At 36.5% G+C, this 24371-nt stretch overlaps 2 protein-coding genes and 1 pseudogene across 23 annotated transcripts; all 3 read right to left on the bottom strand.

Moving 5' to 3' along the window:
* Window positions 1–1953: 1953 nt before the first annotated feature.
* LOC117928174 (putative disease resistance protein RGA4) lies at window positions 1954–18787 on the bottom strand. Of its 11 annotated transcripts, XM_034848061.1 has the most exons (5): window positions 6980–8591; window positions 3935–4010; window positions 3112–3179; window positions 2912–2957; window positions 2739–2815 (listed from the first exon to the last, which is right to left on the bottom strand). In XM_034848061.1, exons 1-5 carry the CDS (start codon window positions 8415–8417, stop codon window positions 2812–2814), a joined length of 1632 nt encoding a protein of 543 aa, XP_034703952.1. In that variant the 5' UTR covers window positions 8418–8591; the 3' UTR covers window positions 2739–2811. The 11 variants fall into 11 exon arrangements, 6 of the variants coding, with proteins under 6 accessions (XP_034703950.1, XP_034703952.1, XP_034703954.1 ...); XM_034848059.1 differs by lacking the exon at window positions 3935–4010 and having other exon boundaries at window positions 1954–2815; window positions 2912–2962; window positions 6980–8590; XM_034848063.1 differs by lacking the exon at window positions 3935–4010.
* Window positions 10273–17906, bottom strand: LOC117928176 (putative disease resistance protein At3g14460). Of its 12 annotated transcripts, none has more exons than XM_034848068.1 (10): window positions 14309–16897; window positions 14154–14210; window positions 13915–14020; window positions 13673–13818; window positions 12500–13550; window positions 12221–12388; window positions 11893–11984; window positions 11486–11586; window positions 11219–11344; window positions 10273–11142 (listed from the first exon to the last, which is right to left on the bottom strand). In XM_034848068.1, the coding sequence occupies exon 1, from the start codon at window positions 16889–16891 to the stop codon at window positions 14348–14350; it is 2544 nt and encodes an 847-aa protein (XP_034703959.1). In that variant the 5' UTR covers window positions 16892–16897; the 3' UTR covers window positions 10273–11142; window positions 11219–11344; window positions 11486–11586; window positions 11893–11984; window positions 12221–12388; window positions 12500–13550; window positions 13673–13818; window positions 13915–14020; window positions 14154–14210; window positions 14309–14347. The 12 variants fall into 12 exon arrangements, 11 of the variants coding, with proteins under 11 accessions (XP_034703959.1, XP_034703960.1, XP_034703957.1 ...); XM_034848069.1 differs by having other exon boundaries at window positions 12221–12309; XM_034848066.1 differs by having other exon boundaries at window positions 12221–12600; window positions 12891–13550.
* A 2128-nt stretch (window positions 18788–20915) lies between the features above and the next one.
* Window positions 20916–24357, bottom strand: LOC117927682 (annotated as a pseudogene).
* Window positions 24358–24371: the final 14 nt, after the last annotated feature.

The following is a 24371-nucleotide window of genomic DNA, read 5'->3' as shown; positions in this document are numbered from 1 at the left end:
GCATTATATTGTTAACTTTTTATTATTATTATTATGAACAAATTATTATATATTTAAATGAAAATATGATCAATTTTAAAATTAAATTGAACTAATATATATAGCAATTCGACAATCTAAAAATTTGTAACTAATTAGTTACAACAACACTATATCAATATAGAAAAAATAATGCATTAAAACTAATTTACAATCTTAACCTCCAATCAAAATAATTCTTAAAAAATTGAACATTCGCATGATTTAAAATTTGAACTTAAAAAAATTGGTTTTAGGTTTAAATTTAAAGCTATGATCACCAACTACTATTTTGACTATTTAAAAAAAAAATCAAAAATCATAATTACCAATTATAGTTTTATGATGTAAATACCCTCATGAATAAGACACACATCACATTGAAAATTATTTTGAGAATAAAATTAATTTATGAATTTTTTGTTTTAAAGAAATCATTTTTGTCCAAAATTCCCGTTAAAACCCAATAAGGAACATTTTTCTTATTCTCAATGAATTTACAAAAATGTTCTAAAAGCATTTTCATTTATTTACCAAAACAGTTAAACTAAATGGTGAATTGATTGAAAAAACATAGGTATTTTTTTTCTACAATTCTATATTTTAAGAAGTGGAAAAACAAATTCTATTAGGTTGGCATTTTAAGTTTAAAATTTTAAGCCTTTCCATTCCATTCCATTTTGATCCCATTTTGAAAGGAAAAAAATTGGAGAAAATAATATTATTTTTGTTGTATTTAAGTAATTCTCCAATTATTTACCCACTTGAAGTCATATTATGTTTTGTACAAATGCATAATTGGCTTTAATTTTTGTACAAAGTTACAAAATAATATAATATTCTTCATTATTAGGGCATAAAATAATATATTTATAACTAATTATATTTATATTGAGTATAGTGTCAAATATTTTAATAAAACTAAACCAAAATATTTTTATATCAAATTAAAGACATCAATTATTTAATTTCATATATTATTATTCTTTAAATAATGAGATCAATTAAAGTTAAATATTTTTATTAAACCACTCACATATTTTTAGTCAATCTAAAATCAAAATAATATAATATTTTTATTTAAATAAATTAAAGTTAAATATTTTTATTAAATCACTCACATATTTTTAGTCTATCTAAAATCAAAATAATATAATATTTTTATTTAAATAAATTAAAGTTAAATATTTTAAATCAAGCAATATAATTATTTATATATATAAAATTAAAGTTAAAACCGTAGTTGGTAACTACGACTTTGACTATTTGTAAAAATAATCAAAGCCGTAGTCACCAATCACGGTTTTAACTTTTTTTAAGTTAAAACCGTAGTTGGTGACTACGGTTTTGAATGTTTTAAAAAAATAAAACCGTAGTTACCAACTACGGTTTTATGATGTGACAATCTATGTGGCATAAACGCACTAAATTGGGCATTATTTTCACATTAAGTTTACTTTATGGATTTTTTTTTTTAAAGTGTAGCATTTTGGGTCAAAGCTCGAGAGTTGTCTTGTCCTTACCATATGCGTGTACACGAGATTCAAAAAAATGGAAGTCCTAGAGGAAACCACAGTGAGTCTTTTGATGGTCTCCTCCAGTCCTCCTCGGTCCCCACTTTTGTCCTCCCATATCCACCAGATTCAAATAAATTAAAAAATAAAAAGCATAGAAACATTAAATTGAGTATAATTGTATTTACATTAAATGAATTAATTAGATTGAATTTATATTAAATTTGCATTAAACTAAAAGTGCAGAACGATGAACAGGCAAGAAGTGACATGAAGAGGTTGGAGAGGTTTGTAATGGTGGCTTTTTGGTGTGTCCTGCTGATCTGATCTCAAGACAACACAGGGGCTTATACCTCTTAAGCTCCACATCAGGGTTCAATCATCAATGTTTTCTTCAAACTAAATAAAAAGGGAATAGAAATGGATCATTCTGCAACAATTTCTTAAGAAGCTGGGTAACAGAGAGTTAATGGAAATTCCCCTGTTTTTGTACATGATATCTTCAGCTTCAGCTTTTCCTTTTGCCTTTGACAAGAATCAAAACTCACATACACAACTAGAAAATGATATATATCTTCAAGTGATTAATGCATAGATGATTCATACTCATTGTAGAGAAAGTTTACCCTGGAGAGAAACAAAATGACTTGACCATTGAGTACCACAATTTGGATTAGTTTCAATGAAAATTCCCCTGTTCTTGTGCATGATATCTTCAGCTTCAGCTTCTGCTTTTCCTTTTGCCTTTGACAAGAATCAAAACTCACACATACAAGTAGATATCTAACAGAAATGACAAGACCATAAATAACTATAACAGCAAGTGTTGATGCTCCAAGATATCTGATGATGATCAAGAAGGTAGGCTATTTCAGTACTTTGAGAAACCCCACCAACAGACTGCAGTTTTAACCAAAAACATTGGCATTGATCACATTGTGATGGAGATCCTGCACCCACAATCCATAGCCTCCTTAGGCTCTACCCAAATGGAAGTGTGTCATGTGCAGAGAATTTGAGTACTTTGCTTCATAACCATTACCATAATTGTAGAGCTCAACCCAGATGAGTAAATGAAATATCAAAATTTTTTAGAGAAAATCCTAGGGAGATGGAATACCCTTCTACTCTGAGTGTCTTATTCTTCTTGAACAGAGCAGTGAGCATCAACTGTTCAGCACCCAGGAATCACCCCTTCCTCTGATTCCTCCACAGGCAAAATTCCACCAAAAAATCAGAACAATCTTTCCTTTCTTCAGATTCCACTTCCTTAGAAAAGTCACCTTCCCAATCAAGAAAATTAATTTGAGTAATGATATCAGAGTACCTTAGGATATCAGCAAGTCAACAACTATCAATCAGCAAGGAAAAGGAAATACCTTTGGATATTTAGGAATGGAAAATTTGACAGAGCCCACCTGGCACCTGCGCTGCACAGAAAGGCTTGAGCTTATGATTATTCTATGGCCCAGGCTTTAGACAGTTCTCAATTTATTCTGTAATAAGATTAAAAGCATCAATGTAACGCTAAAAGCTTATAAAAGCCCTCCTAAAGATAAGAATTGGTAAGAGAGCTCACCCGGGGCCTGGTAAAACAACACTGTTGAATGAAACCGCCATTCAATTGTCCAACTAGTGCATTTAGATCTAGTAGATAAGACATGGAAAAAGAAATGTTAGCAACTGACAAACAATTCCCAATCTCCATGTTTGCAATATGTTGAAAACAACAGCAAAAAAGAAAATGCTAAAAACAGTTCAATTACTCATTTGGCTAATAATTTTCTAAAAGCAGTTTGCATAAGACCTGGACGAAGAATCAACCCCTCTACCTCACACCACTTTAATACCTAAGATTCGTACTCAGAACTCAAAACCCGGCTAAGTTAGTACTCTCATGGAAGCAATTGAATTCAACCAAATTCAAGAAGAAAGCTTCTTATTATAATGAGGCCACAAAATTAGTTTATCCCCTGCAAACTAAAAATGTGGGTCTTGACAGAAGATGACTAGGAAGGCATACAGGTAACAAATACAAATGAAATATGCTAAAAAAAAGTTTATCAATGAAACTAAAATACATGGAAAAACAAGCAAGAGGAACTAAAAAACGGAGGCATGTGGAAAAGTGTACATTTGTAACCCAACGATTAGTCCATGGAAATCGGGGAAAGATATTCAAAACCCCAAGTTTCAGGGCCAGAACTTGCATCTATGGCTAGTCTGTTGTGATGACCATTTTTGGTCCTAAGAGACTTGATATTGTTGTCCCTCAAAAGGGGCTGGTATTGTTTGGGCTCAAGACCTAAGAAAAGCCAAAAACAAGAAGAAAGCAATATCAAAATTGGAGCAGAAACAAATGCATCAACTGTCTAACAAAGAGATTCATGTATATCGCTTACCTTCTGAAGATGTCCACTTGGTTAGCATACAATAGACCAGCCTTTTTTGGCATGGACTCCCAATCAGTGCAAGCTGCTGAACCAAAAGAGAGTTCAAACAACTAAAAAATTTGACTAATTCTAAATGATCTCATATCTAAAAATATATTGGCATAAAAATATTGTTGTTTAGTTCACATGTTTTTCCATAGTGATATTTGAATTTTGTTTCTCATAAGAAATCTTCAATACTCATCCTTTCTCAAATTACCTGCTGTATATTGGTGGAGTACCACGTCCATTAAAATAGCACACGGTTGATCACTATTTCTGGAATGTGAGCTATATAACGCCATTCTTCCCCTTTCTCAAATTGACACCGTTGTTCCAGTAAAGGACACCCGTTGACATGCAGATAAGAGAGGGAGTCTGGAAGTCTCTCTTTTGTCAAGTATTTGAGCTTGCGACAGCTTCTGATCTCTAATGCTTTAAGAGAGGTGAGGTGTTGAAGACCCTCTTCTGTCAAGGATTGGAGCATTGGGCAATCCTCGATTTGGAATTGTTTGAGAGAGATGAGGTGTGGAAGACTCGAGGAGTCTTGCAGTCTCTGTTTTGTTAAGTATTGGAGCTTAGGGCACTCGGAGATGTGCAATCTTTTAAGAGAGGTAAGGTGTTGAAGGCCCACTTCTGTCAAGGATTGGAGCCTTGGGCATTTATCAATTCGTAATTCTTTGAGAGCGATAAGGTGTTGAAGAACCGACCCTGTCGAGAACTGGAGCTCTGGGCAGTTTATGATCTTTAATTCTAAAAGAGAGGTAAGTCGTTGAAGCCCCCTGCTGTCAAAAGACTTGAGATTTGGAAGATTCCAGATTGAAAGATTAGTCAGAGAAGAGGGCAGCAGACACTCCTTGGGAAATAATTCCATGTCTTCACATCCACCTTTCATTCCTAAAAATGTAAGAGAGGTCAGCCTTTGCAAACCCCACTCCACCTGCGGCGTGAGTTTGTTACAGCTTTGAAATTGAAGTTGACGTAGGTTGGAAGGCAAACCCTCTCTCGGAAACAGCAATTCTGGACAATCCCATAAACCCAGCTCTTGTATATATGAGTGCGTGTGTGCCAACGACCTGAGCTTGGAGCAACTAGAGATCCAACAAGACTTCAAGTTGAGAGCGAACAATTCGATAGTTTCAAGATTAGGGCAATTCCATAGATGCAAGGAACATAAAGACGTGGGATCTCCCTCTGAAATTGAAATGGAGAGCTTCTCAAGCCCCTCAAGATCGTCGATCGTGAAATCAGTCAACTTTGGGAAGATGCCTAATGAGAAGGACAATGAGAAAGAATCATCGATAACACCACCATCGATGCTTAGCCTCTCAAGGACTGGGAGATGGCATCTGAACAACTCAGGTAGAAGAAGGTCCACTTTGGTACAGTTAGAGATTGATAGTGATTTCAATGTAGCTGGTAAACCAACTTTGTTCAGAGATCTAGAGAAACAACAATAATAGATTTTCAGATAATGTATGTTGCTTTGCAAGATTTCCTCCTCTAGTAGAGACTCCATAGAATCACATTTTATAATTGAGAGCTGGTGTGGTGCCACTGGAAGTTGCCTCCACTGAGATACGTCTGAAATTTCAATTTCTGAAGTTTGAAGAGCTGTGAAGTCACAAGCTGGCATTTGCAACTGCAATTTACCAAAATCCACCATCCTCAATTCACGAATAGCAGGAACAGTGAGTGAAGCCATAAGCAGCTGCGGACATTCAACAATTACAAGTTCCTCCAATGAAGGAAGTTGTTCTGGTAATTTCCCAGTGAGTTTGGGGCACTCCTGTAAAGAAAGCTTTTGGAGACGAGGGAATTCTCCACAACATAACCATTTCTCCCAATTCATCATATCCTCAAATGATAGTGTTTCTAGGGATTGAAAGGAAGCATTCCCATGAAACTCACTACCCACACACTCTACTTCATTCATTCCTGAGATCTGTAGATATTTAAGATGGGTTAGCTGCCTAAGTAGTGGCAGTGTTGAGCAATTGCCACAACCCCGAAGCTCAAGGGACAAGAGATTCAAGAGTACTGAAGAATCTCCAAGCCAATTTGGAAATCTTGCACCAGGATAGTTTGTGATGGAGAGTTGTTTTAAATTTGGATGAGGTTGTAAACTGTTGAGTATATCATCAGTTGTAGCATCATGTTGTGTAATACTACCATTTGTAACCCAACCAGATTCCCAATTCAAGGTTAACTCATCAAGATAACTCTTATCCTTCATATTAGCCTGTAATGCATCGTTAACACTCACCACATTATTTACGTTTGAAATATGAAGTGTTCCTCGAATCTTTGAAAGCTCCCTCAATTCTCCAATTCTTAATCCATTCTTTTGGCCCACAATAAAATAAGTCAATCTTTGTAAACTTTTTAATCTACCAATATCATAAGTTGACATATCTATCAATGAATCACATCTAAAAATATCAAGATAACGCAAATTAATCAATTTCCCCATCCTTGAAGGCAATTCATTAAGACATGAACATCTTCTTAGTATCATCGTTTGTAAATTGCACAAATAACATACTGATTCAGGTAATTTTTGGATCATTGTGAAAGATAGATCCAAGTAACGCAAATGTTTTAAATTACCTATCGATTTAGGTAAATCAGTTATGTTATATCCACGTAATGACAACACGCGTAGACATCGCATTTTTGGCAATATATCTTGCAAAACTCTTTTACTCAAAATATACCAAGGCTTGTATTGTGATGGCTTTACCTCTAAGAATGTGCGAAGAGATTTAGCTTTGATAATAGCCTCAAACTTTTTAAATGTAACCATTCGGTCATAATCACTTTTAAAGTACAAAAAGTGACGAGTCTTTTCAGATACTTTTGGTACCTTATCATCATCTTCTTCTTGAGCACAAAAAACTTCAGACACATGTTGAGCCAATGCATGTATTAGATCATGCATTACAAAGTATGATTTTTTTTTAATAGATTTTTGGAAAAATGACTTTGCCAAAAGCTCATCAAAATATGACTCACCTATCTCTTCCATTCTTCTTTTGTCGCCTTGCTGTGGATGTAAAAGGCCTTCTGCCATCCATAATAAAATCAGCTTCTCTTTATCGAATTCATGGTTCCGGGGAAAAATTGAACAATATGCAAAACAATGCTTCAGAGGTAGAGAAAGATGATGATAGCTCAATCTCAAAGATGGAAGAATTTCAGGACCACTTGGCAGATGCCATATTTCACTGTCGAAGACATCCTCCCATTCCCTTTTTTCGACCTTAGAGCGCAAGAGACGACCGAGTGCTTTTACAGCCAAAGGCAATCCTTGGCACTTGTCCACAATCTGTCTACCTATGGGTTCAAGCTCAAGGAATGCGTTGGAGTCTCTGTCTTGAAATGCAAGCTTTTCAAAAAGCCTCCAACAATGTTGAGGGCTTAATTCTCCCAGACGATGAGTGCGGCCTGCACGCATGGTTGTTGCAACAGATTGATCACGACTGGTCACGACAATCTTGCTTCCCTGTGCTGCAGCGAGGAGTGGAGTTCGTAGACTATTCCAACCTTCAAGATCGCTAAACTCCATATAACCTTCATCACGAGGCTTCAAATTCCAGATGTCATCGAGAACAAGCAGAAATTTCTTGTTACTAAGTTGGTCTTTGAGTTCAAGCTGAAGCTTATTTAGGTTGTCAGAATCAGTTTTAGAACCGATTTCCTCAAGAATTGTTTTGGTGACCTTGATAAGAAGAAACTCAGTGGAAACACAGACCCATGCTTTCAAGTGGAAGTGTTCCTTCACTCCCTCATCGTTATAGAGAAGCCGAGCAAGCGTGGTCTTGCCGCTGCCGCCCATGCCCACTATGGACATCACCTCCATTTTTTCGCCTGTTGAATTGTCAGAAAGCAACCACTTCACCATCTCCTTCTGAATTTCATCCCTGCCGAGCACAAAGGACTCATCCTCCAACGAAGTGGATATTGGTGATCTTGGTCTTGGTGACAGTTTCTCACCCCCACCTTCTGCCAGCACGAACCCAACTTTTTCTAGTGCAATTTTTTCTAGTAGAGCAATCATGCCCCTGACCCTGGACTCCATGCTTTGGATAGCAGTTGGAGCCTTAACACAAGCAGCGAACTTGTTCCATTTCCACGCCTTATGAGTCCCACCGATTTGGGAGTCAGCAGCTTCCATCTTGCACCGCAAAGCGTCGGTAGCGATCTCATCCAACAGGTCTTCCGCATCATACACAGCATCCTTGACATGGACCAGCCAATTTTTGACATTTGGGTTTGAAAATTGCTTCACCTCCGCATCATCGAGCACATTGAGAACCACCACTAGTTTCCTCTTCAACTCGTCGAGGAGTTCATCGCTAAGGTTCCGTCGCCGAATGAAGTTTATGAGCTCTGGAGAAGCCAACCTATCGAAGAGAACGTTGAGCGAAGCCGAGAGGAGTGCGTCCGCCATATCTGTCTGACTGTTGCTTTGCAATAGGAATTCAGACGATTGGTTTGTTTACCGCGATACCACCAAACTGCAAAAGACTGGATTTGGATTACCAGACTGCAGAATGCTTGAAGGAATCATTATTGGTGGTGACCCAGATGCCCAGAGACCATAATTGAGTGGTGAGAAAAAGAAAGAAAAGGATAGCAAAAGCAAGTGGAAGGTGGATGTGGCTTTCCCAAAGGAAAGCATTAGATATTTGTTTTAACATTATCATTCCTAATATTATTAAATTTATTATTAGTAATTATGTTATGAATATTTATATTAATATTATTATTTTAATAATTATATTAGCATCATAATTTTATAACTAGTATCCTTACTTTTATTGCTAATAATCATATTATTATTAAAATTTATTAGTATTTTCACGTAAAGGATCATATATGCATAAGACATATTAATTTTTTTAGTATTATGGTTATTATTTTTTAATAATAATATTATTATTTGTAAAGAGTTTAGATTTTTGAAAAACAAAATTAGTTCGTGTCATGTTATTTCATGGAAATATAAAGTTTTAATTCAAATATTATGTTTCAAAAATAATTATTTTTACAATATATTTAGTAAAAAGCTAAATTCAACTTTAATTCCAAACCCCTTTGTCAACATGGACCATCTAGTGGCAATTAAATAAATTAAAAGTTAAAAAAAAAATTGAGAGGAGAAAAAGTCAAAGATGATAAAGATTCAAAAAACTTATTTATTTATTTTGGTGATGTATGATTACATGATTTCCCCAAATAGCTTTCCCTTAACAATATCCTAATAAAAAAAAACAACAAAAGAATGGCTATAAATTATTTTCAAATCACAAAATATTGAAATGCCAACTCAATGATTTGATTAGAAATTCATAAATAGAAGGGTGAAATGTCAGCACAATGATTTAAAATTTAAAAACATCATTATTGATTTCTCTCCAAATTAACATATACATTCTTTAATTCAATACGGTGGAGTAGAGGGGTGGTAGATCCAAGAATGATGTCCCTTTTTTTGTCTTTTTTTTTTTTTTTTTTTTTTTTGCGTTTTTAAATATTAATATGATGGAGTAGATGAGAGGTGGATCCCATCATAAAATACTTATTCAAGCTATTAACTTGAAATTGTAAAAATCATGTTCAATAATTAGCATTTTTATTAAAGAAAATGACCATTGAAATAAACATTTAATTACAAAATTTATTGCTTTAATTAATTTTATATATGAAAAGAAGTTGTCATATTATGAAGATTTTTTTTTCATAATAAAATTATTTTTCGGAGATAAATTTTGAAATTGTGCAAAATGGTTACAAAACTTTAATGTTCTAAGGTGTGACATAGATCCACCTTCCTCGCATTAAGGAATTTTAACCCAACCAACCCGAAGCTCCACTCAAATGGGTTTGGGTCCCATGGGTGCACGAGGTTCTCCCACACCTCTTCACAAGCCCGTTAAGTTAAGGAAAGTGGACTAGTTAACAAACCCACTAAAAGTGTTTCTCTTTTTCTTACGTGGAACAAGCCAAAAAACATTTTCACATTTACACTCTTCACCCAGGAAGGATCTAGATCAGAGGGATAAGTCTCTAAAGCTTGGTCAAGTATATGATGTTCAAGAATTGATGAGCATGATATATATCAACATGATATTGCAGAAGACAACAGAGCTTCTGAAATAATTCAGGTTCAATAGTAGGAAATCTTATCAGCTGTCACTTACTGTAATCCTATGCTCTCAATATTCAATTGTTGAAGAAGAAAGAGGCATCTTGAAAAAAATTTGCTTTCACACTACTCAATTACGGGAGAATGTTCAATTATGGAAGAAAATAATATTCACTGGACTTTTTCAACTCACTTAACATGCAGAGAAAACCAGTTGGGTGACCAATTATTCACATAATAACTTACATTCATAGTCTCTCTACCTCTACTTGTTACTCATCAGCCAAGCTTATAGTAATATAAGCTTGGGTTCATCTCTCTATGCCACTGATACCAACTCTACATGGGCTTCGCCTTCTGGTGATTTTGCATTTGGATTCCGACCCTCTCCAAGTGAAAAGTATCTATTCCTTCTTGCTATCTGGACTGCAAATGGAAGTTAATCGGTGCCAAGAGGATCAAAAGTTGAGCTTACCACCAATGGGCACCTTGTTCTCCATGGAGGCAAAGAGATATGGAAGACAAAGACTGGTAATATGAGCAGCGAAGCAGTGCATGGTGCCATGCTTGGAGATGGAAATTGAATACCAGTATATGGAGAGCTTCAACCACCCAACTAATATCATATTGCCAACCCAGGGATTGGGTGTTGGAACCTACTGTGCAGTTGCTATTTTTGAGGACCTGAGTTTTGCCAATGGAACTGGAGGCTGTTGGAGGAAAAGACTACCTCTTTCAAATGGGAGGTTGGATCAAACTGCTGTTGCCAGAAGTGCCCTAATCAAGATATTGAAGTTCAGTGAACTAACTTCAGGCAGAGGCAAGCAAAATAAAGCAATTCTAATCCTCTGTAAGTCCTGGGCCCCTCTGTTCTTCTTCACTTCTGTCGTTGCAATTCTCTAGTATTCTACTGCTTGAACCTCAAAAATCTGCAGCTTTATCACAGAATCGTGAGTACAAGCGATGGTAGAAGCCTTTGGCACTGTCTATAAAGGGATATTACCATCAGGTTCTGGAAATTCTGTTGCTGAAAGTTGGAGAAGGTGATGAGAGAAGGTGAGAAAGAATTCAAAGCAGAAGTGAATGTGATAGGCCAAACTCACCATAAGAATCTACGATACTTGCTGGGTTACTGCTGTGAGGGTGAACACTGACTTCTGGTGTATGAGTTTATGCACAATGGCTCTTTATCAAGCTTCCTTTTCGGAGGTGCCCGAGGACTTGTGTACCTACATGAAGAATGCAGTAAACAGATTATCCATTGCGACATAAAGCCCTCAGAACATAACTGTTGGATGATTCTTTTATAGCCAAAGTTGCAAACTTGGACTGAGAAAGCTTCTGATGAGCAACCGGACTTGAACACTCACAGGCATCAGAGGGACTATGGGGGTATATTCAGACCACTCGGGCAGCCTATATCTCTTATAATAACACTTTATGAAGCATCAGCTCAACGCCAGGGTTCAATCTGCAAAGCAAGGGATTCATCAATGTTTCCTTCAAACTAAATAATGAGGAACAGAAATGGATCATTCTGCATTTTCAGTTGTGTTTGTTATAGCATTTATACAAGAACTTTTGGGGTTTCTATGTATGACTTTATTCCTATTTTGTCAGTGAATATGGTGATGGTGTTACATTATAAATCATAGTGAAACGGCGGAATTTGATCATTTAGCCAACTTCATCCAAAACTGTTTCACATTTGAGGGGATTATTAACTTTGCCATGGGCCAAGCAGCAATTTCTTAAGAAGCTGGGTAACAAAGAGTACCATTATTTGGACTAGTTTCAATGGAAACTCCCCTGTTTTTGTGCATGATATCTTCAGCTTCAGCTTTTCCTTTGCTTTTGACTAGCCTGAAACTGATCCAAATCTCTTCAATCGATTAAACGTATAAATGAATCCTATTCATTGTTTGAAGTAACAACCAAATTCTGGAAGACTGGGAAAGTCTGACACTGGAGAGAAAACACAATGACAAGACCATAAATTCTGGAAGAGGGCATTGCTTTCTATTTATTACCATAGTTTTAGAGCTCAACCCGGATAAGTAAATTATATTTCAGAATGTTCAGAAGATAATTCTAAAGAGATGTACCTTCTACTCAGTTTCTTGTTCTTCTTGAACAGAGCAATGAACATCAATAGTTCAGCACCCAGGAATCTGCCCTTCCTCCAATTCCTTCACTGGAAAAACTCTACAAAAATCAGAACAATCTATCCTCTACCTTGGAGGAAAAGTCACCTTCCCAATCAAGAAAATCATCTGGATTAATTTGGGCAATATATCAGAGTATACATCAAGAAAGCCTTGCTCAAAATCAAAATACATCAAGAGCTGCTATTTTTTCTATTTCCTCTTCCCTGAATAGAATACCTTTGGACTTAGGCGATCAATGGTGACAGTCTAACACACTCCTTAAGCTCTGATTGAGGCTGATGGGGATTGGTATCTTTAATGACTTTGAAATCATAGCTCTGTGAAGGGAGACAAACATGAGTCATAGATCATCTTTCAATTTCTAAGGCTTGATTTTCCATTTGTAGTAGAAAGATTTTCTCATTACAATGCCACAAAATTGGTTGATCTAATTAAAACAAAAATGAGGCTCTTGACAGAAAATGATTAGGAAGGCATGCATGTAACAAATACAAATGATATATGATATAAGATTTTCACGGATTAAACAAAAATACATGGAAAAATAGAAGCAGGAGGATAAGGTCACAGACAGGACAATATTAAAAGAAACTACTATTTTTCTAACCTGAAAATCGAGGCATTCAGAACAGTATACATTTGTAAGTAGTCCATGGAAACCAAGGAACATATGCAGATGTTGTATTCTATTGCATAAGGCAAACACTCAATACTCAGTAGCATAACCAAGGCCAGAAAGCCATATATCCCTTTTTGTTTTGCCTTTTTACCTATTCTCATCTCTTATGACCAGAAGTGCCAACGATGTTATAACCTCACCAAATAAGTAAGAAAACAGCCCATTCAGCAGGTTGAGGAGCCAGCTTGCCCTCAATCTTCTTTGAGTCACCAAACAGGTGGACATTATTGCCTCCAACGGGGGGCTTGGAAATATTAGAGCTGGCAGCAGGGGTGGCTGTAAAACTCTGTGTTCCAAAACCCCAAGTTTCAGGGCCAGAAGTTGATTCTGTGGCTGGTTTGTTGTGATGGCCATTTCTGGTCCTAACAGACTTGCTATTGTTGTCTGGGCACCTTAGAGAAAGCTTGCCATGGATTAGAGCCTAGGCCAGGGGGATTGTTAACCTTGCCATGGGCGAAGCAGCAATTTCTTAAGAAGCTGGGTGACAAAGAGTACCATAATTTGGACTAGTTTCAATAGAAATTCCTCTGTTCATGATATCTTCAGCTTCAGCTTTTCTTTTTGCTTTTGACATGGCTGAAACTGATCCTGGAATCAAAAATCACAGACACAAATAAATATTTAACAGAAAAGGATCGAAATCTCTTCAATTGATTAATGTATAAATGAATTAATAAAATTTTTTTAGAGATAATTGAAGGGAGATGAACCTTATGCCTCTGAGTTTCTTATTCATAATGAACAGAGTAATGAGCATCAATTGTTCAGCACCCAGAAATCTCCCTTCCTCCACAGCAAACACACCCCACACCCTCCCAAAATCTGAACAATCTATCCTTTCTTCAGATTCCACTTCCTTGGAAAAGTCAAAACAAGAAAAAGACATCATCAAAATTGAGACAGAAATAAGTGCATCAACTATCTCAAAAAGAGATTTACGCCTATTGCTCACCTTCTGAAGAGGTCCACTTGGTTAGCACACACAAAAAAAAAACTTCTTTTTTTTAAATTACTCACTAATAAAGCAGCTAACTAGAATTCGTCCTTGAGTTTGCTCTCTGCCCAGTATATAAGAAACAAACAGAGAATATAAAAATAAAATAAAAAAATCCAAATTTTTAATTTTTTTTCTTAATTTTTCGATAGTTATAAATGGCTCATTTGGTAAACAGAGCATGAAAATGTGAGTACCATTAGAATAAGACCATCCTTCTCTCCTTCTCTTCAATATTTGTTTTAGGCTTGAAGCTTCAAGAAAAAGAAAATCTTAAATCAAATAAACAGGACTAGTAATTGGAACATAAATATTTTTCTGAAGAAAAGAAGTTCATGCACAGAAGAATTACCTGACTACCTGACTGTATATTGGTTTAGTGCCACTTTGATTAAAATAGCACACCATTGATCACTATTTTTGGAACGTGAGCTATATAACGCCATTCTTTCCCTTTCTCAAATTGACATCGTGTTTCCAGTAAAGGACACCTGCTGAGACGCAGAAAAGAGAGGGAGTCTGGAAGTCTCTCTTTTGTCAAGTATTTGAGCTTACGGCAGTCTATGATGTCCAATGTTTTAAGAGAGATGAGGTGTTGAAGACCCTCTTTTGTCAATGATTGGAGCATTGGGCAGTCCATGATTCGGATTTGTTTGAGAGAGATGAGGTGTTGAAGACCCGAGGAGCCTTGCAGTCTCTGTTTTGTCAAGTATTGGAGCTTAGGGCAATTGTAGATATGCAATGTTTCAAGAGAGGTGAGATGTTGAAAACCCACTTCTGTCAAGTATTGGAGCTCATGGCACCTATTGATATGCAATATTTCAAGAAATGTGAGGTGTTGAAGACCCACTTCTGTCAGGGATTGGAGCCTTGGACATTCATCAATTCGTAATTCTTTGAGAGCGATAAGGTGTCGAAGAACCGATCCTGTCGAGAACTGGAGCTCTGGGCAGTTTATGATCTTTAAATTTAGAAGAGAGGTGAGTTGTTGAAGTCCCCCGCTGTCAAGAGACTTGAGATTGGGAAGCTCTTCAATTTCAAGAGAAGTTAGAGAAGAGGGCAGCAGACACTCCTTGGGAAATAATTCAACGCCTTCACATCCACCTTCCATTCTTAAACGTGTAAGAGAGGTCAACCTTTGCAAACCCCAATCTACCTGAGGCGTGAGTTTGTTACACCTTTGAAATTGAAGTTCACACAGGTTGGAAGGCAAACCCTCTCTCTGAAACAACAATTCTGGACAATCCCATAAATCCAGCTCCTGTATAGATGAGTGCGTGTGTGCCAACGACCTGAGCTTGGAACAACTAGAGATCTGACAAGACTTCAAGTTAAGACCGGGCAATTCGATAGATTCAAGATCAGGGCACTTTGCTAGATACAAGGAACGTAAAGATGTGGGTTCACCCTCTGAAATCAAAATGGAGAGCTTCTCAAGCCCCTTAAGACCATGGATTGTGAAATCAGTCAACTTGGGGAAGATGCCTAATGAGAGGGATAACGAGAGAGAATCACCGATAACACCCCTACGGATGCGTAGGCTTTCAAGGACTGGGAGATGGCATCTGAACAGCTCAAGTAGGAGAAACTCTAGTTTGGAACACCGAGAGATTGATAGCGATTTCAAAGTAGTAGGTAAACCAACTTTGTATAGGGATCTAGAAAAACAACAATCACGAATATTCAAATCATGTATAATGGTTTGCGAGATTTCCTCCTCTAATAGAGACTCCACAGAATCACATTTTCTGATTGAGAGCTTGTGTGGTGCCATTGGAAGTTGCTTCCACCGAGACACGCCTGAAATTTCAATTTCAAAAGGTTGAAGAGTTGTGAAGTCACAAGCTGGCATTTGCAACTGCAATTTGCCAAAATCCACCATCTTTAATTCACGGACGGCAGGAACCGTAATTGAAGCCATAAGCAACTGTGGACAATTAACAATTACAAGTCCCTCCAAAGAAAGAAGTTGTTCTGGTAATTTCCCAGTGAGTTTGGGACACCACCGTATAGAAAGCTTTCGGAGACGAGGGAATTCTCCACACCATAACCATTTCTCCCAGTTCAGCATACCCTCAAATGATAGTGTCTCTAGGGATCGGAAGGAAGTATTCCCATGAAACTCACCATCCACACACTTTACTCCACTCATTCGTGAGATCTGTAGATATTTAAGATGGGTTAGCTGCCCAAGTGGTGGCAATGTTGAGCAATTGCCACAACCCCGAAGCTCAAGGGACACGAGTTTCAAGACTGAAGGATCTCCAAGCCAATTTGGAAATCTTACACCAGGATAGTTTTTGATGGAGAGTTGTTTTAAATTTGGATGAGGTTGTAACTGGTTGAGTATGTCATCAGTTGTAGCATCATATTGTGTAATACCACCATCTATAACCGATTCCGATTCCGATTCTGATTCTGATTCGAATTCCGATTCCGATTCCAATTCCGATTCCCAATCCAATATTACCTCATCAAGATAACTCTTATCCTTCATATTAGCTTGTAATGCATCGTTAACACTCACCACATTGTTCACGTTTGAAATATAAAGTGTTTCTCGAATCTCTAAAAGCTTCCTCAATTCTCCAATTCTTAATCCACTCTTTTGGCTCACAATAAAACAAGGCAATTTCTGTAAACATTTTAATTGACTAATGCCATGACTTGACCTTTCTTTCAATGAATAACATTTAGAAATATCAAGATAACGCAAATTAATCAATTTCCCCATCTTTGAAGGCAATTCAATAAGATTTGAACATCCTCTAAAGATCATCGTTTGTAAATTGTACAAACAACATATTGATTCAGGTAATTTTTTAATCAACGTGTAAGATAGATCTAAATAGCGCAAATGTTTCAAATTACCTATCCAATCAGGCAAATTAGTTATATTGTATTCTTGTAATGACAACACACGTAAACACCTCATTTTTGATATATCTTTGAAAACTCTTTTACTCAATATATACCATGGGCAGTATAATGATTCTTTCACAACTAATAATGTCCGAAGAGATTTAGCTTTAGTAAAAGCCTCAACCTTGTTAAATGTAACAAAGCTGTCAATATCATTGTGAAAGTATAAAAAGTGGCGAGTCTTCTCATATACTTTTTGTACCTTATTATCTTCCACTCGGACACAAAAATCTCCTCTAGATACATGTTGAGCCAATTCATGGACTAGATCATGCATTACGAAGCAATATGATTTTTCTCCTCTAGTAGATTTTTGAAAAAATGATTTCACCAAAAGCTCATTAAAATAGGACTCACCTATCTCTTCCATTCTTCTTCCGTCGTCTTGTTGTGGATGTAAAAGACCTTCTGCCATCCATAATAAAACCAGCTCCTCTTTGTTGAATTCGTGGTCCTGGGGAAAAATTGAACAATATGCAAAACAATGTTTCACAGGTAGAGAAAGATGATGGTAGCTCAATCTCAAAGAAGGAAGAATTCCATAACGACTCTGAAGATGCCATATTTCACTATTCAAAACGTCCTCCCATTCCCTTTTTTCGACCTTAGAGTGCAGCAGATGCCCGAGTGATTTAACAGCCAAAGGCAATCCTTGGCACTTATCCACAATCTGTCTACCTATGGGTTCAAGCTCAAGGCATGCGTTAGAGTCTCTATCTTGAAATGCAATCTTTTCAAATAGGCTCCAACAATGTTGAGGGCTTAATTCTCCCAGACGATGAGTGCGGACTGCACGCATAGTTTTTGCAACAGATTCGTCACGACTGGTCACAACAATCTTGCTTCCCTCTGCTGCACCCAGGAGCGGAGTTCGTAGTCTATCCCAACTTTCCCAATCAAAGGACTCCACATCCCAGACGTCGTCGAGAACAAGCAGAAATTTCTTGTTAACAAGGCTCTGTTTGAGTTGACGCTGAAGCAAATCCAGGTTGTCATCGAAAGTAGGTCTATCGCCGATTTCCTCGAGAATTGATTTGGTGACCTTGATAAGAAGAAACTCAGTGGAAACACAGACCCATGCTTTCAAGTGGAAGTGTTCCTTCACTTTGTCATTGTTGTAGAGAAGCTGAACGAGTGTGGTCTTGCCGGTGCCGCCCATGCCAACTATGCAGATCACATCTATGTCCTCCTTGCCTCTTGCGTTATCAGAAAGCAAGCAGTTCACCATGTCCTCCTTAATTTCATCCCTGCCGTACACAAAGGACTCATCCACCAAAGAAGTGGATGGTAATCTTGGTGGCAGTTTCTCGCCCCCACCTTCTTTCAGGCCAAGCCCAACTTTTTCTTGTGCAATAGCCTCAAGTTTAGCGATCATCTCCTTCACTCTGGACTCCATGCTCTGAGTAGCAAATGGAGCCTTAACGCAATCAGAGAACTTGTTCCACACCTGATGAATTCTACCGGTTTGGGAGTCCGCAGCTTCGATCTTGCCGCGCAAAGCTTCGGTAGCCATCCCGTCCAGCAGGTCCTCCGCATCATACACAACATCCTTCACCTGTACCAGCCACTCTCTGACTCGGTCGTTTGAAAATTGCTTCACCTCTGCATCATTAAGCACATTGAGAACAACCAAGAATTTCCTCCTCAAGTCGTTAAGGAGTTCTTTGCTGAGATTCCGTCGCCGAATGAAGTTTATGAGCTCTGGAGAAGCCAACCTCTCGAATAGAACTTGAAGCGAAGCCGAGAGCAGTGCGTCCGCCATATCTGTCTGACTGTTGCTTTGCAATTGGAATTCAGATGATTGGTTTGTATTAGCGCGATACCACCAAACTTCAAAAGACTGGTTTTGGATTACCAAATGCAGAAGGCTTGAAGGAATGCTTGAGTGGTGAGAAAAAGAAAGAAAACAAAAAAAAAAAGCTGATGCCAAACTTCGTTGTGTAGGAACAAATCAGATTCGTTACGCAGGCATCAATTTTTCTCTTCTTTCCACTTTTTATTATTTTTTTTTTTCATTATTTTTCTTTTTCATGTACACATTTCTTCTCCTTCTATTATTATTAGTGCATATATATACCCAAATAATTGTTTCAACATTATCATTCCTAATATTATGAATATTTATATCCATATTATTATTTTAATAATTATAGTAGTATTATAATTTTATAATTATAATGGTTACTTTTATTTCTTATTATTATTATTATTATTATTATTATTATTATTATTATTATTAGAATATATTAGTATTACTAAAATTTTTAATATTATGGTTATTATTATTTAATAATGATATTATTATTTGATTCATTAATTTATTGCACATAATTATATATATATAATTAACTAATATTATGATTTATCATTTAATAATTATATAGGTGTATTAGGATTTTTTTTTTTCTTTTTATTTATGAGGCTTGAAGGAATTATTGGTTGTGATGTACGCCATAAGGAAAGAAAAAGCAAAAGCAAAAGCCAAAAAGCATATATATCTTCTTCCTTTTTTTTTTTTTTTTCTTTTTAGTTTTATTTATTGAAAGTTTATTCCTTAGAATCAAATGTAAAATAATTAATTTTATGTTCAATAATCATGAATAAAAAGCATCAAATTATGAAAATGATTGTTTTCTACATTTTTATAGTGAAGTTATGCTTTACATATACAAATTTTTTATGGTTACATGATTTCCTTAATTGGAATGCCAAAGAAAATCCATTGCTAATTATTTTTCGCCTTCCAAAAGCAAAAAAAAAAAAAAAAAAAAAAAAAACACACACCTTAGTAGATTTGAAATTTGAAAATGAATAATAGAAAAATGGTGGATGATTCAAATGAGCATTTACTTTTCTAGGTAATATGAAGTGCTGAACTTTGGATTTGTTAGCATGCATGGATATTTAATAAATTAGAAAAAAAAAAAAAAAAACTTAGGGGAAAGACACAATAATTAATTATAGAATTTTTTTTTTACAAAATATAATAACTTGTATATTATTTAATTTTCAACTAAAAATTTAAATTTAGTAAAATCCTTATAAAATAATACTTTTAAGATTAGGAAAAATCATTACTTTAGTGAGACGATTGATTTATCGATAAATGAATAATTTATTATTTAATTAATAAATAAATGAATATTTATTAATTAAATAAGAAATTTATTATATTTTTATTATGATACTTGTACATAAAAAAATAAAAATAAATAATTAAAAAAAAAAAGAATATATCATAGATAGTATATACATTACAAACAAATTAAAGACGAGATTAAATGCAATTTAGGTATAAAAAAAGATATTTTGAAAAAGAGATAAATTAAGAAATAAATGTTATAAATGACATTTACTCGGAACATAGCCTCGTTGGTTGTAAGTAATAATTTTATCCTATATTTAATTCTTAAAAAATTGAAGAAAAATTTATGTGAAAGAAAATAGAGAGAGAAATAATATAAAACATAATAGAAAAATAATATTTTTTTAAATAAAAAATCCTCCAAAATGTCATTTCTTGGCTCAAGAAAATCATACATTATTTACCCAACAATGATGTCCCACATAGAGAAATAGCCACATGATCTGTCACCCACAAGTTTAAAAAGTCTGTGGACCACATCATTCTATATGACCAGCACCCACGCCCAAGGAATGTTAATGGCCAACATCAAATGACCAGCACCCACATAGGGAAAACGAAGAATGTCAATAAGTCAGTACAAATTTCTGGGCTGGAGCTAAATATTAAGAACAGAGTAAATGACAAAACTACCACATGGCAACACAGGAACAAATTCATAAACAGTCATGAACCAACAGTAAGTTATCATTTTTTGAATAGGGAAGAACCACTAAAATGTGCAGGAAATGTTTTAAAAAGAAAAACCCATTAACCTTTGTTAAGACTTGAACTCTATAATTTTCTTTTTAAACAAACAGAAAGCTCCTGCTGAGAAAAACAACGACAACCAATACCTACGGTTGCCCACAGAAGTGTAGGAATGGCAATGAGAATTCTACTAGTGAGAAGATAGCACAAGGAGAAAATACACGTGACATTGATTTCAATGATCATCTCCACCACACCAGAAAATATACAGAAACTCCTAGCTAGTCACAGTCCAAGACCTAAAAAAAAATTGGAACAGAAACAAGTGCATCAACTTCCTAACAAAGCCATATCTATCTGTCTTGCATTTGAAGGTTGTCCACTTGGTTAGTGCAAAATAGACTGGCTTTTGTTATAGGGACTCCCAATTAATCAATGCAGACTGCTAAACCAAAAGAGAGTTCAAACAACCAAGCAAGCAAACAGTTTTCGAAATGGTTATTGTTGTTTACCTCACTTGTTTTTCCATGGTCATATCCGAACTTTGTTTCTCATAAGACTTCTTATGCCCATCCTGGTAGCTTATTATGAAGCACAAGATGCTCTTGCTTTCCTCCATGCCTGTATAAGAGAAATGGATAGAGAAAGTGAGAAAAAAATCCAAAGCATCCATGTGTTTCCGTAGATGTTAAGTGGTTCACTTGGCTTATTTAAAACTATGCCACAAAAAAAGAAGAAAACATTCCTTCCGTTCTTTCCTCAACATTCATAAAACTACAGCATAGATTACAAACTAACCAAGAAGGTCAGAAAATTCAGATTCATAGGCGGGGGGAATTCATTTGCATATACATATAAATGTTGTAAAGAGAAGAGTAACAGTTCAAGATAAACTGATGAAGATCGAAGGGCGTGGGGGCATGGGAACTTAAACTAAACCATCTAGCATTTGTGTAACCTTCCTCTGGCCTTAGCCCTGGATCCTCTTGAATGCACCAAAATGCAACCTTCACCATCCTCTCTACCCTCTTTGTATCCTTCCTTGCTTCCTCATCATCTTCTACCATCTCTCCAATTTCCCTTCCATATAGCATTCGTAAGCCCAATCCATTAGCACGTCCTCTTCTTCTTCGTTATCTGCAAATACAACACTGGACTTGGCACATATGATCTCCAGTAACATTCCACCATCACTGTAGACATCAACTTTAGCTGTGATTGATTCTTTCCTGAACCATTCGGGTGCAAAGTACCCTATGGTCCCTCTAATGCCTGTTCGGGTAGTTCGAGCTTGATCAGCCAACAAAAGCTTTGCTAGTCCAAAGTCTGAAATCCTAGGCGTAAAGTGGTCGTCCAGGAATATGTTTTGAGGCTTTATATCACAATGGATGATCTGGGTGCAGCACTCTTCGTGTATGTACATTAGCCCTCTGGTAATCTCAAAGGCAATCTGGACTCTTTGGCTCCACTCTGGCCTGAATATTCCAAACAGCAAGTTTGCTAAAGATCCATTGCTCATGAAGTAGTGTACCAGATGTAGGTGCTCTCCCTCATTGCAGTAGCCTAGCAAACCGACAAATTCCTGTGGTGGGTCCGGCTGATTACAGTCACTTCTGTTTTGAATTCCTTCTCGCCTTCTTGAATCACCTTATCTAACTTCTTCACAGCAACAACCCTCTCGGGATCTGATGCCAAAACCCCCTAATAAACTGTTCCAAAAGCCCCTCTGCCCAATATATCTTTGAAGCCATGGGTGCCTCTTCAAGCTCTTTGTATGAATAAGTTCTCACACTGGTTGTCGCAAATATGATTGAAACAGACTGGAGTTTTGTTGATTTCTTGTGATAGCAGAAGAGAGCAACTGCAAGAATAGCTGACAGTAAAAAGAGATTAAAGAAAGCAGAGCTGCCAAGGAGTACTGACCCAACAGGGATCAAGGTCAACTTATCCCGGCATCTTCGTGTAGCATTATTTGTGGGTACCTTGATAGTAGCGGTAGTACATTTAACAGCAATTTTGCCTTGTCTTCCATTTGAAAGAGGGAGCTTCTTCTTCCAACACATATTGCTGCCATAGATAGCAACGGCACAGAGGCAATCTTCTTTGCATGACTGTTTACACTTCTTGTCGAAGTCAGGTCCTCTCTGAAGTTGATAATCTGACAATGGCCGGCTAGTTGCTTCTAATTCTCTGAACTCTACTGCCTCCTTATTTGCTTCCCATCCATTTTTTTGGTAGCTGGGCAATTCAAAATTCGGCTTGCAGCCTTGTTTTATTTCATTATCATCAAAGATGGTTATAAGAAGCTCTAGCTCAAGCTCACAGGGAGAAGGTATTGAAAGAGGTTTTTCCAGTCAATTCTTACACTGCAGAACTATGGGAATGGTCAAACAGACATGAAATGAAAAAAACCATAAAAGAAGCCAATAGTTTCTGAACAAAAACAAAACTATTAGCAAAGCATAAGAACAATCTCTGAAAAAATCCACTTCTATGGTCTTTGAAAACAATTTTCATACTATTAAATACTATAGGAGTCAAAAAAAATCAATATGTATTGCAATGAGTTTTGGCTCTAACATGCTGATTACTTTGAATCATTTCAAAGTTTATGGAAATTGTCCTAACACATTCCAAACCTACGAGTATATGCTAAGAAAATCCCAGCATCATTGGCCTTCCATCTTAACATGTGATCCCATTTCTGTGCCAAATCTCATAGTCATAGTCCAGGGTTCTATTAATATGGCATTTATTGACATGGAACTCCCCTGATATACAAAGAAAATGCCATTTCAGAAATAGGAAAATGCAGTAAAATCAGAACTTTGATCAATATCACAGCCAAAAGCAAAAAAGAAACAAATATGAACAAAAATAATCATGAAAATTCTAAGACTCCAGAGATTAAACCTGAGTTTCTTGGAGCTTAAAGCTAGCAAATACATTGAAAGCTGGAAATTCTGAAAATAGTGTGCACCAGGCATAAGCATCTTAATTCTACAACAGAAGTTTCAAGAGAGAATAAAGAAAAGTAGGGGCGTTAGTACTATTTTAATGTGAGTAGTTCCGCCATCTCAGTAGACTGAATTCGAGGGTAAAGGGCATGGGGGTGCAGGAACTTCAAGAACTTCAAGCATCTGCATGACATTTCTGATGGAAGGCCTCAAAGCAGGGTCCTCTTGAATGCACCAAATTGCAACCATCACTAGCTTCTCCAGCCTCCTCATGTCATTTCTTACCTCATCATCATTCCCCACCAGCTTTTCCAATCCGTGACCTCTATAGCAATCATAAGCCCGATCAGTGAGGATGGCTTCTTCTTCCTTTTCTGTTTAGAAATCAATGCACTTCCTGCAACTAATGATCTCTAGTAACATGACCCCATAACTATATATGTCCACTTTTGCTGTAATTGGCTTGTTCCTGAACCGCTCTGGTGCGACGTATCCTGTCATGTCTCTTATAGCTGTAAGTGTCCGAGTTTGATCACTCATCAGAAGCTTTGCCAATCCAAAATCTGAAATCCTTGCTGTGAATGAATCATCCAGGAGTACATTTTGGGGCTTGATATCACAGTGGATGATCTGTGTGCTACACTCCTCATGCAAGTACATGAGCCCCCGTGCAATCCCAAATGCCATCTGGGTTCGTATTG

This window comes from Vitis riparia, chromosome 13, assembly GCF_004353265.1.
Source record: "Vitis riparia cultivar Riparia Gloire de Montpellier isolate 1030 chromosome 13, EGFV_Vit.rip_1.0, whole genome shotgun sequence".
Lineage (NCBI taxonomy): Eukaryota > Viridiplantae > Streptophyta > Magnoliopsida > Vitales > Vitaceae > Vitis > Vitis riparia.
This window is presented reverse-complemented; position numbering and strand designations above follow the sequence as displayed.

Bases quoted from the DNA above. Each gene is read 5' to 3' on its own strand.
- LOC117928174 (XM_034848058.1), bottom strand. From the start codon at position 8,417: ATGGCGGACGCACTCCTCTCGGCTTCGCTCAACGTTCTCTTCGATAGG.
- LOC117928176 (XM_034848065.1), bottom strand. From the start codon at position 16,891: ATGAGGTGTTTACGTGTGTTGTCATTACAAGAATACAATATAACTAAT.